Source organism: Natator depressus, chromosome 1 (genome assembly GCF_965152275.1).
Source record: "Natator depressus isolate rNatDep1 chromosome 1, rNatDep2.hap1, whole genome shotgun sequence".
Taxonomy (NCBI): domain Eukaryota; kingdom Metazoa; phylum Chordata; order Testudines; family Cheloniidae; genus Natator; species Natator depressus.
In genome coordinates this window covers 277554254-277570694 of record NC_134234.1, presented here as the reverse complement: position 1 = coordinate 277570694, position 16441 = coordinate 277554254, and the positions used below count along the sequence as shown (strand labels likewise).

At 40.2% G+C, this 16441-nt stretch overlaps 1 protein-coding gene across 10 annotated transcripts in view; it reads left to right on the top strand.

Moving 5' to 3' along the window:
* NAV3 (neuron navigator 3) overlaps positions 1-16441 on the top strand; it is a 757820-nt gene that overhangs the window by 581601 nt on the left and 159778 nt on the right. For all 10 annotated transcript variants that reach the window (XM_074941992.1, XM_074941993.1, XM_074941999.1 and 7 more), the window contains one exon: positions 8351-8466. In XM_074941992.1, coding sequence (XP_074798093.1) covers positions 8351-8466 — 116 coding nt within the window. The remainder of the gene's footprint in view (positions 1-8350; positions 8467-16441) is intronic.

Sequence of the window (16441 nt, the reverse complement as noted above, 5' to 3'; positions counted from 1 at the left end):
TCCTGGTGCTAATTTAGCCTACAGCTTCTTACACACTGAGGAAACTACAAAACTGGTGTAAATTACACCATCACTGAAATTCAGTGAATTTGGCCATGGAATTTAACTCACCTTCACACGGTGCTGCTAAGCGTTCAGATACAGAAGGGAGCAAAGTAGCACAATGGAGATACAGTTACAGGGGAAAGGGAAGAAAGAGGCAAGACTGAAAAGGGAAGGCTTTTAATCTTGCCCCACAATGTCAGGGATTTTACATCATCATTGCTTACACTTTATACAGGTCATGAGAGGGATAGGTTAATTTATCTTAATTTGTAGTTATTGACTACATTTTATTGCCCCAAAATATTATGTACACAGTATCCCCTAAAAGTTTTAGAGTAGTGAGGATAATATTTTGCACTTATATATTATTTTCTCTTTCTGATCTGGGCTGTGTACACTGCCAATCTTCCACAGAAAGGAAAACCTAAATAAAAGCTTGAATAGTAATACAAATGACAAGTCCATTCCATGGGCTAGTGTAAATTGTCCTTGTTTCAATGAAGTCAGTGAAGTCAAAGGCGCTGTGGCGCCTTTTTTTTACACCAACTGAGGATATGTCCCATGTATTATCCACAATCAAAAATATATCTTTAAAAGGCAATCCTTGAATTACAGTAAATGAAGAAATAATTAGGGCTGTCGAATAATCGCAGTTAACTCACACAATTAACTCAAATTAACTGCGATCTAAAAAATTAATCGCAATTAATCTAAATACTTAATTCTAAACAATAGAATAACTATTGAAATTTGTTAAATATTTTTGGATGTTTTTATACATTTTCAAATTGATCGATTTAAATTACATCACAGAATACAAAGTGTACAGTGCTCACTTTATATAATTTTTATTACAAATATTTGAACTGTAAAATGATAAAAGAAATAGTATTTTTCAGTTCACCTCATATAAGTACTGTAGTGCAATCTCTTTATCGTGAAAGTGTAACTTACAAATGTAGATTTTTTTTTGTTACATAACTTCACTCAAAAACAAAACAATGTACAACTTTAGAGCCTACAAGTCCACTCTTGTTCAGCCAATCACTAAGACAAACAAGTTTGTTTACATTTACGGGAGATACCACTGCCTACTTCTTATTTTCAATGTCACCTGAAAGTGAGAACAGGCATTCATTCACATGGCACTTTTGTAGTCGGCGTTGCAAGATATTTATGTGCCAGATATGCTAAACATTAGTATGCCCCTTCATGCTTCGGCCACCATTCCAGAGGACATGCTTCCATGCTGATGATGCTCCTTAAACAAATAATGACAGGTTTCAGAGTAACAGCCGTGTTAGTCTGTATTTGCAAAAAGAAAAGGAGTACTTGTGGCACCTTAGAGACTAACCAATTTAGCTCACGAAATGTAGCTCACGAAAGCTTATGCTCAAATAAATTGGTTAGTCTCTAAGGTGCCACAAGTACTCCTTTTCTTTAAACAAATAATGCATTTGTTAAATTTGTGACTGTATTCCTTGGGGGAGAATTGTATGTCTCCTGCTCTGTTTCACCCGCATTCTGCCATATATTTCATGTTAAAGCAGTCTCGGATGATGCTCATTTTAAGAACACTTTCACAGCAGATTTGACAAAATGCCAAGAAGGTAACAATCTGAGATTTCTAAAGATAGCTACAGCACTCAACCCAAGGTTTAAGAATCTGAAATGCCATCCAAAATCTGAGAGGGATGAGGTGTAGAGCATGCTTTCAGAAGTCTTAAAAGAGCAACACTCAGATGTGGAAACTACAGAACCCGAACCACCAAAAAAGAAAATCAACCTTCTGCTGGTGGCATCTGACTCAGATGATGAAAATGAACATGTGTCAGTCCACTCTGCTTTGGATTGTTATCAAGCAGAACCCATCATCAGCATGTCCTCTGGAATGGTGGTTGAAGCATGAAGGGACATATGAATCTTTAGCGCATCTGGCATGTAAATATCTTGCAATGCCAGCTACAACAGTGCCATGCGAACTCCTGTTTTCACTTTCAGGTAACATTGTAAACAAGAAGTGGGCAGCATTATCTCCTGCAAATTGTAACCAAACTTGTTTGTCTGAGCAATTGGCTGAAGTAGGACTGAGTGGACTTATAGGCTCTAAAGTTTTACATTGTTTTATTTTTGAATGCAGTTATTTTTTGTACATAATTCTACATTTGTAAGTTCAACTTTCATGACAAAGAGATTGCACTACAGTACTTGTATTAGGTGAACTGAAATATACTATTTCTTTTGTTTTTTACAGTGCAAATATTTGGAATCAAAAATACATATAAAGTGAGCACTGTACACTTTGTATTCTGTGTTTGACAGCCCTAGAAATAATTGAAATGTTTATAGTATTATTTAGCCTTATTTTATGAACTCGTACAATAATTACAGTAGAAGGATAGGTCCAGCTCCACAAAAGGACTTAGGTGCCCAACTTCCGCTTTAAAAGCTTAAGTCCAAACTTTAGGTGCCATTGAGCTCCTCAAAAAACATGTTTAACTGCTGCCTAACTTTGGAAGTGCCTAAATCTCCCTGATGCCTAAATTTTTGCTGTAAAGTCCTTTAGGTGCCTTGGTTTCTGCAACTAAACTTGTGCACAACACCTCAGTCTAGCTGCCCAGGGATGTATCTCATGCCTGAGCCCTCGTGGGAGCCTTAGACCAGGGAGAAAGTGGTTCAGTTCCTTCCTTTGCCTAATGAGGGGAAATGATTTGAATGTGGATTTCCCACCTCTCAGATGAGTGCCCTAAGCACTGGACAATAGTATCATTCTTATTTTCTCTCAGAGCCAATGCAACAGCTTCAACAAGAGAGACCCCTATCAAAATCTGTCATAGCCCAGTGGCACTTGCCTGAGAGATCAGAAGCCCATGTTCAAATCATTTCCCCTCACCAAGCAGAGGAGGGAATTGAACTGGCATCTCCCACATCCTGGGAGATTCCCTTGACCACTGGGTTAAAGGTTATAAGGGAGCTGCTGCTGCCTGCAGCATTCTGGCCATTTTCTGTGGAGTTAGGGATGTGCCACTGCCATTCTTGCAAGCACTCACAACCTCAGGAGGAACCAAGAGCAAAAGGAGCAGTTTCTTAGCTTATAATCCCTTGCCTCTTTAGCCAACACCAGACTCAAAATCTCTCTCTCTCTCTAGTTTTTCCCAGGGTCACACTGTGCTTACAGGGCCCTGCTTGGCGTTCTTTGCCTCTCCCTCTCTCTGTTCTCAGTTTCCACTTATACATACATATATAAATACACATACACACACCTCCACACACGCCCCTAATGGAACCCTCTGGCGAATGGTGCTAGTTTCTGGGCAGATTCTATTAGGATTTGTTTTAGATGTTGCACCTTAACTGTCTCTTACAACTATCTCAAATGAAGGGCTTGTTCACACATCTGTTTAAATGAGGTTTTAACTCAACTTATTACAAGGTTTCATCCAGCTCATAACAATATGCGTGAAGTTAGAGTAATTGCTAAATGAAGGACTGTCTGGAAAACATTTACACCTCAGCATGCTGTCGGGAGTAAGATTTTCAATATTGGTTTAATTAATGAAACAGTTAACAGTTTACTAAAAACTGCTCCCTACTTCTCTTCCTGTTTGGTGGTTCAGACACTTTTATTACTAGACCACTGGTAAGGGTTTGCAGTTATATGGGACTTGTACTGCTAAGATAGGTGAAGTATGGGACGTGGGTGCTAAGGTAGGGTTGAACCTCCATAGGCACTGAGAAATGATTAATTAATGGCACTGGACTGTCAAGGAGATTTGTATCCTAGCTGTAGTATTTTGGGAAGAGTTTAGTTACTCCCTTTAGTTACCGTGGAGGCTCTTTACAACTCAACATTCAGTGCTTGCCAATACCTCAGTGTCTCCTGTTTTAAAGAAAAGAAACTACTGTGGTCACCAACTGTGGTAGTGAATGTTGAGTTTTCAGTTGCACCCATTGTCCCTGTAATTTATATATTGGTTATGAAATAGCTTACGATAGATTGTGCTGCTAAACAAACAGCAAGTCATTTTTGTTAATTGGCAACTCACAGAAACACACAGGAGTGATTTGTCTGAATCTGCCATTTACATTCCCTGTTGTGAGATGAAGATGGCAAATTACAAAGTCTTGCAATCATAGCTAGCATTATAACATTGCCCACTACATGCTTTATTCCCAACAAAAACAAACCAAGGTATTTGAAACAGCTCCCTCCGTACACATCTTTACTTCATGAGGAGAGGCCAATGCTTTCAACAGAACATGGCAGGTAAAGAGAGAATAAGTGTAGGGAGAGTGGGGGAGGGGGAAGATTACAATAAACATTTTTGGCTTATTTCTCAGATAAAACTAAAGCCCAGTACTTCAGTTACCTGTTGTTTATTGCCTAATGATTATTCTTTTAAATATATTTTTGTATAGTTGTGATGCTGAACTAGCCCTCAGATCAAATAATCAATAAAATGCACCCAAGACGGCTGCACCTCTGGGAGTTGTTGTCAGAAAAATTTAAAAAAAACATCATATGGAATCTTTTGGACTGTCAAGTAATAAAATTTTAGATGTCATCTGTGATTATCAAAAGGTGGATATTCCATTAAAAACAGGAAGTTATTGAATGTATTAAAGATATTAATTATTGTGTGCAGAGGTCCAAATTCTGCTCTTATTCTTGTACAGTTTAATTTAAACTAAATTTAGTGGGGTTTCACAGATGTAGTTGAGGGCACAAGTTGACACACGTTTTATTGAAGACCAGTTGGAGGTAAAAATCATTTCCTATTGTCATGATTAAAACAGAAAGGAGATTTTCATGACAGTTGTTTAATTAGAACTAATTAACCTTCATTGCAAATGTTCAGCGCTAGAAGATAAGTCAGTGGTGGGGCTTTGCCTCACCTGCAATTCTGTTTGCTTTCTTTGATCTCAACACAGATGTGCAAGAATTAAAAAAAACAAAGAAGGATGGAGGAGTAATATTTAAGGTTAATGAGCAAGTTATTTAATTTTCTGTGTGCTAGCCTCCAGACATTGGGTCAAATTAATCCCTGATGTAATTCTAGAGAAGTCACTGGGGTTACACCAGGTATTAGTATGATTCCATTGATTTTGCTCCCCTCAGTGCACTGGAAAAGACTTATCATTCGCAATGCAGATTACACCAGTCTTCACTGCTGAAGATATTTATTAGCAACAGGTGAAACTAAAATGGTCCAATTAAGCATAGGAACTTCTGGATGTTTGATCAAATCCTTATTCAAACTACCACACCCCGTAGGCAGGGCCAGATTAAAGCAGTCCCAAACTCTAGACACACCCACATATGTGGCCCCCACAGCCATACCTTGATCCTCCCTTAATTTGAACAATAGTAGCAGGGTCCACCACTACAATAGCTAAGGAGCCCAATACCACTCCTGTTTGGACAGGCAGGGGCCTCCCTCTTCCCCTGTGCCTGGGCAAGCAGGGGTACATCCCAAAAGAAGGATTCAGCCTCACCCACCCAGGCAGAGGATTCTGTATATGTGGGTGTGCCCACTGCCGTCACCCTAGCAGAGCCCTGATGGGGCATCAGAAGGAGGCCCAATCACTGAGTCTCTACTGAGGTTGTGTCAGCAAGGGCCCCCAGAGTTCCAGAGGCTTGGTGTGCTCTAGTGGTGGTGGGACCCAAGCATCTCCCCCCACACCCACACCCCTGTGCCCACCCCCGGCACAAGTGGCTGCTGTTCCTCTCTCTTCTGATACCTTCTTGGCCTCCCACTTCCAGAATAAATAGAAGGTTTCATGTACTCCACTGCAAGCTGAATTTAAATTCTGCCCCAAGATCCTTGAGTTCTTCCATGGAAATTCTGCAGAAGCTTTAGATAGTCAAAACAACTGAGGTTTTATGTAATTAAATATGAAAATGCCAAATACAGCCAGTACAGCGATTTCTGTGTTGTTTATTTTGGTAGCAAACCCAAATTGTTTTACATTGCCCTCACACTTCCAGTTTTGAGTCAGATAAATGGGGCAGATATTTCATGCCTCCCGAGCTATTGTTTCTGGCTGTCTGCAAACACAAGAAGACACCATTGAATCATTTACACTTGGTTCATATTTTGAAGTTATTCTTTGCAACAATGAAGACTAGAAATATAATTACATTTTTAAATTATAGCTTGGATTATGATGTCATCATGTGGCTCCAAGAGGTAAGTCCTTGGCATGTGCCTAGTTTTCTATGCCACAATCAACCTTGCCTGTGAGGTCTGCAAATTTGGTGTAGAAATCTTGCAAGTGTTTTTTCTCACAGTATTTCACTACTTCCGCTCCTGGTCCCAGCTGGAATCAAGTTTTTGAAGACCAAAGAAAATAGAGGGGGACAAGGTTCTATAAAAGAAATGTGTCATATTGCTAAAAAGGTTTGGGTTGAGCTTGGGCAAGAGAATGCTTAGGATGGTTCTCATTTTATCGACACAAAATTGCTCATCAGGGTAAGAGCCTTTTCACCTCTTCCTACCCCAGTTATGACCATACAGTCTTTACTGCTGAGTGAGATTCCTCATTATCACTCTGCTACTTAGGACCCAATTCTGAAAGACCTTGAGCGTAAAACTACGAGGGATGTCGGTGGGAATGCTGTGCTTGCAGCCGATGGATTCCTTGTAGTATTAATTAATTAATTAATTAGTGTGTCACAGGAAATAACACCAAGAATCAAAACCAGTTCATATGATGGCAGTTAGACATTTGCTTCTTCACCATTCCCAAAAACTGGCTATAAAAACTATTCATGTTGCAAGCTATCATTTGTGTTTATATTTCTGTTTAATACAGTTTTAAGTACCATAAAGAGGTAAGAATTCTACTCAAACAGATGTGTTTGGTTCTCTGTATATTGAGATCTGCTCCCTCATTCACTTAAATGAGTTGCTGAATAAATCCATTAAATACGCAACTTTGAAGTAAATGTAGGAAAATAATTAACAGGTTGCTATTTCATAAAAGAAATTGCTTTTAAAATTAATCCTCAAATTCATCCAGTATTTTTATCAGTTACTCCTATGAATGTCATCTGTGCTGGGGCTGCCCCAAAGAGCATCTTGTGCTTCCCACAATATGTTATGGAAATGGGAATTTTAGGAGTCTAGATGTAATGTTAAGCTTTCAAAATTGGAAAATATATATAAAAAAGGTTTTAGCAGGCCCTTATCAGAAATCAGAGGCAATTAGTGTTTTGGCATGTAATTTATGATTATCAGCACAGGATGTAAGGATGCAAAACTGAACTCTAAATTAAGATTTTTAGAGGAAGTTGTGTGTCTTGTTGCACCCTGTTCGCACCATTCCGTTTTTGTGTTCTTTTTCCACTCATGTACAAACACAATGATGACCATTAAAAATCATCATTTACCAACAGTTTCCCCATCCTGCTTTCTGAGACATTGCACATTTTCCCTAAGAAGAGGCAACTATTGTAGGAACCCTTGGGAAATGTTGACTGCGTAATAGTTTACCCCTGTTTAATGACAAATAAAGGTATCCAATACTGTACTCCATAGTGTAACAATGTATTTTATTACATTTTAATAGTTACATATATTTAGTTCACATATGTTCTCAAGAATACTGGTCATTTGTTAGCAATCTAATAGAAACGTATAATTTTTTTCTGTATCTCAGCATTTCCCAAGAGTTGGGTGGTCACATGACTAACAGTAACATCATGAGGAGGAGCCAGACTGCACATAACTTCGAACATTTGGGGATAGCTTTTGATTCTGGATAGCCCTAAGCAAGGGATTGTGTGTAAACTGTACTGCTCCAGGGATGCCCCAGGGGATAGACACATGCCTCTTGAGTAACAATTCATCCATTTCTTCCCCCTTTGCTCCCAGGGATAATTTACTGCTGGCCTTTACCAGCACCAAATTACTATGCTTTGTACCCCTCACATATACATAGATGCTGGCTTAGCCATTCTGGCCATTGAGTTGGGGGTTAGACTGTTACCTGCCTGAATATTGCCTACCTGTGTTAGGGAAAGATTAAGCAAACAAGGGCCCCTGCTTATTCCCTGACTCAAGTCTGGGTTGTTTATGTAGGGATGTAAAGTCCTTACTCCCTTGGTGAAGTGTGTCGTTTAAGACAGAATGTAGCACCATGCAATGAGGGTAGAATGTGGCATTCATGATATTTTCACTGTATGCCTTTTGTTGAGATGAATACAGTGCAAAAAGATGCCAGTTATGCCCTGAATTAACATTTACCATTGCTGTGTGTATAACAGACATCTGTTATAATGAGTCTTCTTGGTTGATTTCAGAACACACTCAGAAAATGACAGTACCTCTTTACCACCTGCTGACTCCTGCACCAGTCCTACTAAAATGGATTTATCATACAGTAAGACTGCCAAACAGTGCCTAGAGGAGATATCTGGTGAGTAGCATGTGGGAAAAACCTCAGTATAGGAATGTATATTTCTTTGTTTACATAGCTCTCCTACTAATAGCTTAGCAATGGTTTAAAATAATACCTTTGACCTCTACTCATTATATTAAATATGCAGAGAAAGTGGATCACACGCTGTTAGCACTTCAACTGCAAATTCTTTTATCTAAGATGTCTCACTTAGAATATCCTCTTCATCATTTTGCAGAAACTGGAGTGTTCATAAATTAGGATTTCAAGACATTATTATTACTGAATGCTCTGTGAGGAACCTTGAGAAGCCTGTCTCGTAATGTGTGACACTGGGAGAATAAGATCAAATCAAAATGTCAGAAGCTGAAGTGTTAATAACATACATTTTTATTTCTGTAAGTCAATCTAGATTCAAAAAAGGGAGTAACTGAACAAATCCTTACAGTTGTGCTAGCCTGTGGCCCACTCAGCAAGGTTCTGTCTTGGGGTTCCCTCTAGATATGGGTTGAAATCCTCACTAAATTACAATTGTATTTTTTTGTGACTACGGGTCAGATCATCAGCTGTTGTACGTTGGCGTAGTCCTTAGATGTCAATGGAACCATGACAATTTACATCAGCTACGGCCATTTACGGTCATAAATCTAGCTGTCAATGGGCACAAAACAAAGTGCGCCACAGCTGAGTTTCTCATTAGGATTGAATTGCATAGAAGAGCTGTGTACTTTTAAAGGGCTTGTTTGTCTGAACTGTGGTTTCCTTTTTTTACTCTGTACCATGACTTTCAAGCTCACTTTTATGAGCATAAAGGGTGAAATGTTCTGGAGGATGGCGTGGATTGCAACCTCAGCAACTTTGCAGATGACACTAAACTGGGAGGAGTGGTAGATACGCTGGAGGGTAGGAATAGGATACAGAGGGACCTAGATAAATTAGAGAAGTGTTTCCCAAACTTGGGAGGCCAATTGTTCAGGGAAAGCCCCTGGCGGGCCCGGCTGGTTTGTTTACCTGCCGCGTCCGCAGGTTTGGCTGATCGCGGCTCCCACTGGCCGCGGTTCACTGTGCCTGGCCAATGGGGCCTGCGGGAAGCAGCGGCCAGTAGGTCCCTCGGCCCATGCCACTTCCCGCAGCCCCCATTGTCCGGGCACAGCGAACCACGGCCAGTAGGAGCCGTGATCGGCCAAACCTGCAGACGCAGCAGGTAAAGAAACTGGCCGGGCCCGCCAGGGGCTTTCCCTGCACAAGCAGCGTCCCAAGTTTGGGAAACACTGAATTAGAGGATTGGGCCGAAAGTAATCTGATGAGGTTCAACAAGGACAAGTGTGGAGTCCTGCACTTAGGATGGAAGAATCCCATGCACCGCTACAGACTAGTGACGGAATGGCTAGGCAGCAGTTCTGCGGAAAAGGACCTAGGGGTTACAGTGGACGAGAAGCCAGATATGAGTCAACAGTGTGCCCTTGTTGCCAAGAAGGCTTACAGCATTTTGGGCTGTATAAGTAGGAGCATTGCCAGCAGATCGAGGGACATGATCATTCCCCTCTATTCGGCATTGGTGAGGCCTCATCTGGAGTACTGTGTCCAGTTTTAGGCCCCACACTACAAGAAGGATGTGGAAAAATTGGAAAGCGTCCTGCGGAGGGCAACAAAAATGATTAGGGGACTGGAACACATGACTTCTGAGGAGAGGCTGAGGGAACTGGGATTGTTTAGTCTGCGGAAGAGAAGAATGAGGGGGTATTTGATAGCTGCTTTCAACTACCTGAAAGGGGGTTCCAAAGAGGATGGATCTAGACTGTTCTCAGTGGTAGCAGATGACAGAACAAGGAGTAATGGTCTCAAGTTGCAGTGGGGGAGGTTTAGGTTGGATATTAGGAAAAACTTTTTCACTAGGAGGGTGGTGAAGCACGGAGGTGGTGGAATCTCCTTCCTTAGAGGTTTTTAAGGTCAGGCTTGACAAAGCCCTGGCTGGGATGATTTAGTTGGAGATTGGTCCTGCTTTGATGACTTCCTGAGGTCCCTTCCAACCCTGATATTCTTTGATTCTATGAAATTATGGCCCATTGAAGTCAACTGGAGTTTTGCCATTTTGCCCCAAATTTTCAAAATTCAAACAAACGTTAAAAAACACATCTGGTTTTTCTCACTCAAGATGTAATTTGTTTAAAGGAACTCATTTGACACACACAACTCTGAAATGCTATCACGCTTAGAAAGGATGATCAAATTTGCCCCAGTTTTGTCAGACTGCTTTGGCATCTGGCCTGATTCATATTAAAGTGGAGGTTTTATCTTGTTTCAGTATAGGTAACTGGCTCTGTCTCAGTTTTTCCTCAAGTGTCTCCAAACTGACATCCCTCACCTGCCAAATTCTTGATCAACTTTTTGACAAGTAGCCCAGTCTGAAACCTAATTAAGTGTTCCCTTTCGGTTCCAGTTAGATATATATTATCATGGAAACTTCTTGTAGAGGGAAAATGCATTCTAAATTAGTTAAACTTTATCTTTCCTAAAGGCAGATACATGGCTCATTGGTCTTATTGTAGGCATAACAATTAAAAACATACACATCTAAATAGGTGTAAATATTACAAAAGATGTTTCAAGAAATTATCCGAAGGGATGGTAAAAAATCACTTTTGTGCCTGCTGTAATGATCCACTAGGATAACAGGTATCCAGTCCTTTTACTGTTCTGTGTAGAAGTGGAAAATGTAGCAAAAAAGAGAGAGTGGCATATGGGGCACTAAAGAGACATCAGAGATGTTTCTGATCTCATTATTCAGACTCTGTCATTAGCTGCAGACTGCCATAATGGGCAGCATGGCGGCACCACTGTGAGAGTTCAGCCATTGTTTCATTGTAAATTTGGCACACGGAGGAAACCAAATGTGTGTCACTCATAATTGGCAGTTAGAAATATGAGGAATGGCTGGATCAAACAATCACCCTGTGCAGCAAATGTATTATTAGCTATATATGTGCTGAAGAATATCATTTGGAATCTATCCATGTGCTGACTATTCAGGAGACTGCTCTAGGATGAGCTAAGCAGGGGTAAGAGAGAGATTTCCAAGCTCCCAAGTATATTCCAGCCACTCAGTGGGATAATCATCCAGCAAGGGGTGTCATCTGTACCAAGAACACATGCAAGGGTGATTTTTTGTGATATGGACTCTTAAGTAGATAGGATGGGAGAGAATTATGAGTTGTTTTGTCTTTCTGTAACCTTTCTCTATTACATTCTATTTAGGTTCTTATACTGTGCCCATTATCATGTTACCTAAGCCCCAGGCTTGTTTTGGTTTTTGAATGACTTGATACCCAAACCCACTAGCCAGAAGTACAGTTAGTCAAAAAGGGTCTAATTCTGCAAGGTGCTGAGCGTCCCCTGCAAAATCATTTGTACAAAGGGAATTGAGGTCACTCAGCCATTCACAGGACTGGGCTCAGAAAGTTCTGTCCCATTTGCATATTTGTTTCATTTGTCTTTTTGGTCTTTGTTATTGTTTTTAAAGTGCCAAGGGTTTACTGGGTGTTTTGCAAGGCAAATAGAAAGACAAGATTTCCCAGTCAAAGTTCTGGCAAGTCTAAGGGCCTGAGCCTGCTTGCACTGTATAAAGTGAAGTACATGCGTAGGTCTCTGCAAGATCAGGGCCTAATTTTAGGTATGGGGTAACAAAAAATGAGGAAGGGAAAGAGAGCAAGGAATAGGGTTACTAGAGTAATAAAATAAATTCTAATCCTAGTTTTGCTATTCACTCACTGTATGACCAAGAGCAAGTTGGTTAAACTTTCTTCACCAGTTGCACCATCTGTAAAACAGGGATATTTGCCACCCTACGTTGCAGAGGCGGTGTGGGCGTTAATAAGCTAATTATACAATAGCACTCTGAAAAAAATGTACATCTCTAGAATTGCAAAATATTATTTTAATAATCCAATTATGTTACTAAGCTTTTGCACAGTGTTTACATGTTTAAAGAGTTTAGCATGCCTGTTAAGGCTGACTCCCCACTCTGGAACTTCCAGTGCAGAAGGTGGGGGCCTGCAAGGACTCTAAAAAATAATACTTGCCACTCCAGGCTGTATTAAATTCCCAAGGTTACAGCTTCTCTCTGACCTTGGATTGGTAGATGTTGCCACCACCCAAGTGCAAAACCCTCTTGAGAACCCAGGAAGGCGCACTTGGGACTTCCTTCCTGTGGGGTACCCTCAAGCCCTTTCACCTCCCCCTTCAGAGAAGAGCTGAGAAGAAAAACAAAGGAAATCAGATGTTGTCACCTGCTAATTAAACAACGTGCACAAACCTCTTAGGACACAAAAATGCAGCTCTGTTCTTAAAAAAGGTAAATTTTATAAATAAAAGAAGAAGAAAATACATCTGGGATTTACGCTTTTGCTAGATTTAAAAAAAAAACAATTACAAGGATTAAGCATCGAGAATAGCTTTCTTGAGGTCCAGCTAAAAGGTTACAAGCAAAACAAAAGCACCTGGGGTTAGCACAGAGGAATCCACAAGCCATAAAGAAATAAAAGAGATAAACCTAAACGCGTCTTCCTCGACATTTCCTAATCTACTTACATATCTGGAGTTTTAGATGAGTAGTTTCTAGGCATAATACTAATATTTTTTCATACCTGACCCAAGCTTCTCACAGCATAACTGCTCCTTGTCTGCCTCTCCCCGAGAACAACCACAGACAGACAAAAGGGGAGTCTTGTTTCAATTTTAAAAAGTTCTAGCCTTCCCATTGGCTCTTTTGGCCAGGTGCCCACTCACTTCTTTTTACCTATGCATAGCAGTAAGACTTTTAACCCTTTACAGGTAAAGCAAATAGAGAACAGCTACTAAGAGGGATTTTATAGCTACTAGCTGGTTGGGTGTTCATAAAAGCTACCCCACCCCCTTCATTTATCACAATACCATAAATAATTATACATGAAAGTTGCAAATATTAGCTAATTATAAATACACCATTCCTGATGTTTCATGTGGAAGCACTATACAAAAGTTAGGAAGGAGGCAAGGAATCATTTTAAGAATTAGAATTATATCCCAATATTAGCAGTGGGATTAGCATATCAACTTTGTATTTTCAGATGTGCACTTTTTTCCCCTTTCTAAAAGAAACACTTGAAAAGGATTTTGTAAACCATGAACACATGTACTTAGAATTAACTAAATTTAGCATGTTGTTCTAATTCTGTGGATTTTGAGGTTCTGTTATATAATTCATTAACAAAGGGCCAAACTGTGCATTCAAACATCAAGGAAAGTTGTGTGTGCTTATCTGAGAACAGAATTTGTCCATAGATTATTAAATTTGTAAATCATTTTTAAGATTCCTTTGTATGTAATGCATTATACAAAATAAGGTTTATTATTTCTATAAGCATGGGGTTGGGAAAATTCCCTATTGTCCTCTCTAAAAATGACACTTCCATCTTTAGGGTCCAGTACATGAGATTGTCATGTAATTGAGGAATATAATGTAACGTTTGCTATCTCAAAACTTCCTAATGTGATTTCTGTTCTATAGCCTGTTCCTGTTCATGGTTTTAGTTATGTTTCTTTGTTTCCATTTATATTTTTTTTAAAATTTAAAATGGGAGAATGAGCTTTAGAAGACTATATTTCAGTAAATAAACCTGGGACTCTTCCATATTGGAGTCTCAGGTATTGTCACATTGCGGGGGTACATAGTAGATCAGAGGGTAGGTTAAAATCATCATTACAAAGGGAGAGTTATCATAATTCAGAGTTCTTTCTGCTGTGCATTCATCCCAGGTACATGTGTGCATCTAATGTATTTTTAGGGATGATGAAGATAGTAATAACCTGGGCACCTGAGACAGGGGTCCCATGGAAAAATAGCATTTGATCATGCAATAAATATCTGTAGTACATTACATATGCACAAAAAGGGGCGAATTAAGATTGCACAGGAAACCTTAATTGTAACATTTATAACATTTAAGTGCTTGACTTTGCTACCTTAATACACTAAATAAGCTGTTTTATCTGGCACTTCACCAACCGGAAAGCTCTATAAACTGGAATTTCTGATCTTCATTGAAAGTCCAGTTTATAGTCTGGTTGGTGCAGGCGGGCAGGGGTTGGGGTGCAGGAGGGGGCTCAGGGTGCCGGATCCAGGGGGCACTCATCTAGGGCGGCTCCCTGCAAGTGGTGACCTGCCCCAGCTGCTCCTAGGCAGAGGCGGTGCCTCCACCCACAGGCCCTGCCCCCGCAACCTCCATTGGCTGCGGTTCCCAGCTAATGGGAGCTGTGGGGGCAGCACACAGAGCCACCTGTTGTGCTTCCGCCTAGGAGTAGCTGGGACAGGTCGCCGCTTGCGGGGAGCTGCCTGAGGTGAGCGCCCCCTGGATCCCCCTCCCGCACCCCAACCTCCAGCCACGCACCCCCTCCCGAACCCAAAGTCCCTCCCTCCCCCATTTTTCACTCACCAGCACCCTCCATTCCCCCAACATGCTGTATAAAACTGCTTTTCCTGTAACATTTTAAATGTAATTTTTGTAATTTTAAATGTAATTCATTTGTTGTGTATCTATCTATCTATTTGCACCTATTTTAGATCGCTCGATAGATAAAGTACACACTTTTCTGCTGCCAGGTAGGTCTTGTTGCTGATTGCAGCATACACAGTGGCTGGCTGGAGGACTAGATGCATTTCTCAGACTTCACGCTCTTGTGGATGATATGTGTGGGCAAGCCCATTAACAATTTTGAGTAGTATGGAGGAGTCCTGCCCTACTGCTTACCCTGAAGAACAAAGACACTGCCGCCTTCTCCCCGTTGCACACCAGTGCTGCATTAATTTGAAAATGAAGCAATTGAAAATAGTCCTTTGACCACTAGCATCGTGCAAACAGAAGAGTGTTCATTGCTGACATTCTTTCTCTCTCTTTCTTTTTGGAGGAGCAGGGGAAGTGGAGTAGGGCTGGATTTCCTTTAGTTCATTTCATTTTGAACAGCCTTCCCATCTGAGTCTCTCATTTTCTTTCCTGTACGCTTTTTGTCCAGAGGGGTCCAGCAGTGATTTAGTTTTCAAAGTGATCATCACTGACATCATTAGATCTTTCTTTCTTTTGTTGGAGTCGCCCAGGAAAAAATGCACCCCTCCATTTTGTTGCTAGGAGATATATTTTTATCCAGCCCTACCTTCAGTAGCAGCTGTAAAATGAGAAGCTGAAAAGCAAATACGACACTGGGGCAACTCTTAATGCCCATCTATTACTAATATAGAAAGTCTGCAAATAATCTGTCCTTGTGTGTCATTAACTCCTGGGGTTTCCCACAATACAGTGTGTTACAGGTGTATTATGATGCTGACAGAATCAGTGTATTGTTATGTAGCATTTCTATATTTATTTTGGACATTTCTGCACAGTATTTGGCCAAACTGATTGCTCCTGTGTAAACCTTTGTGTTTCAAAGATGGGATAAAATTCTACTTTAGTGCTAATTTTCTGTTCAAGCATCTTAATTATTTATACAAGTATTTTTTTTCCCACTGGGAGAAGATATATTTTAAATGTTAGTCTCTATGTATAAAAGCAACATTTAGCTCTTGTGAACTTTGTTTTAGACTTGAAATTGGGTGGCTTTGTAAGAAAATTGTATTCTTTCCATAGAGTATTTTATTTAATAGGTTCCTTTTTGAAGTTGTGAAGCCTTGATTTTGATCAAAGCTTTATAATTCCATAGTAGCTTCTGAATCCCAAGAATTTTTTTGAAGGAGGAAATGAAATCTCTCACTTTATAAATCACTGCCACAGAGTGGGTAGCATCAGGCTCCATTCTTTAGTTTCTTTATCCTCTTAAATTATATTTATTCATTTACAGCAGAAATTGCAAGATTCAAGAGCCATTTGCAAATCTGCTTTTTAACTGTCCGCAAAGGGAGTAGCAGAGAGAAGGAACAAATAGTTTGTCATTCTTACCTTCCAGGGAGAAAAATAGCATTTCA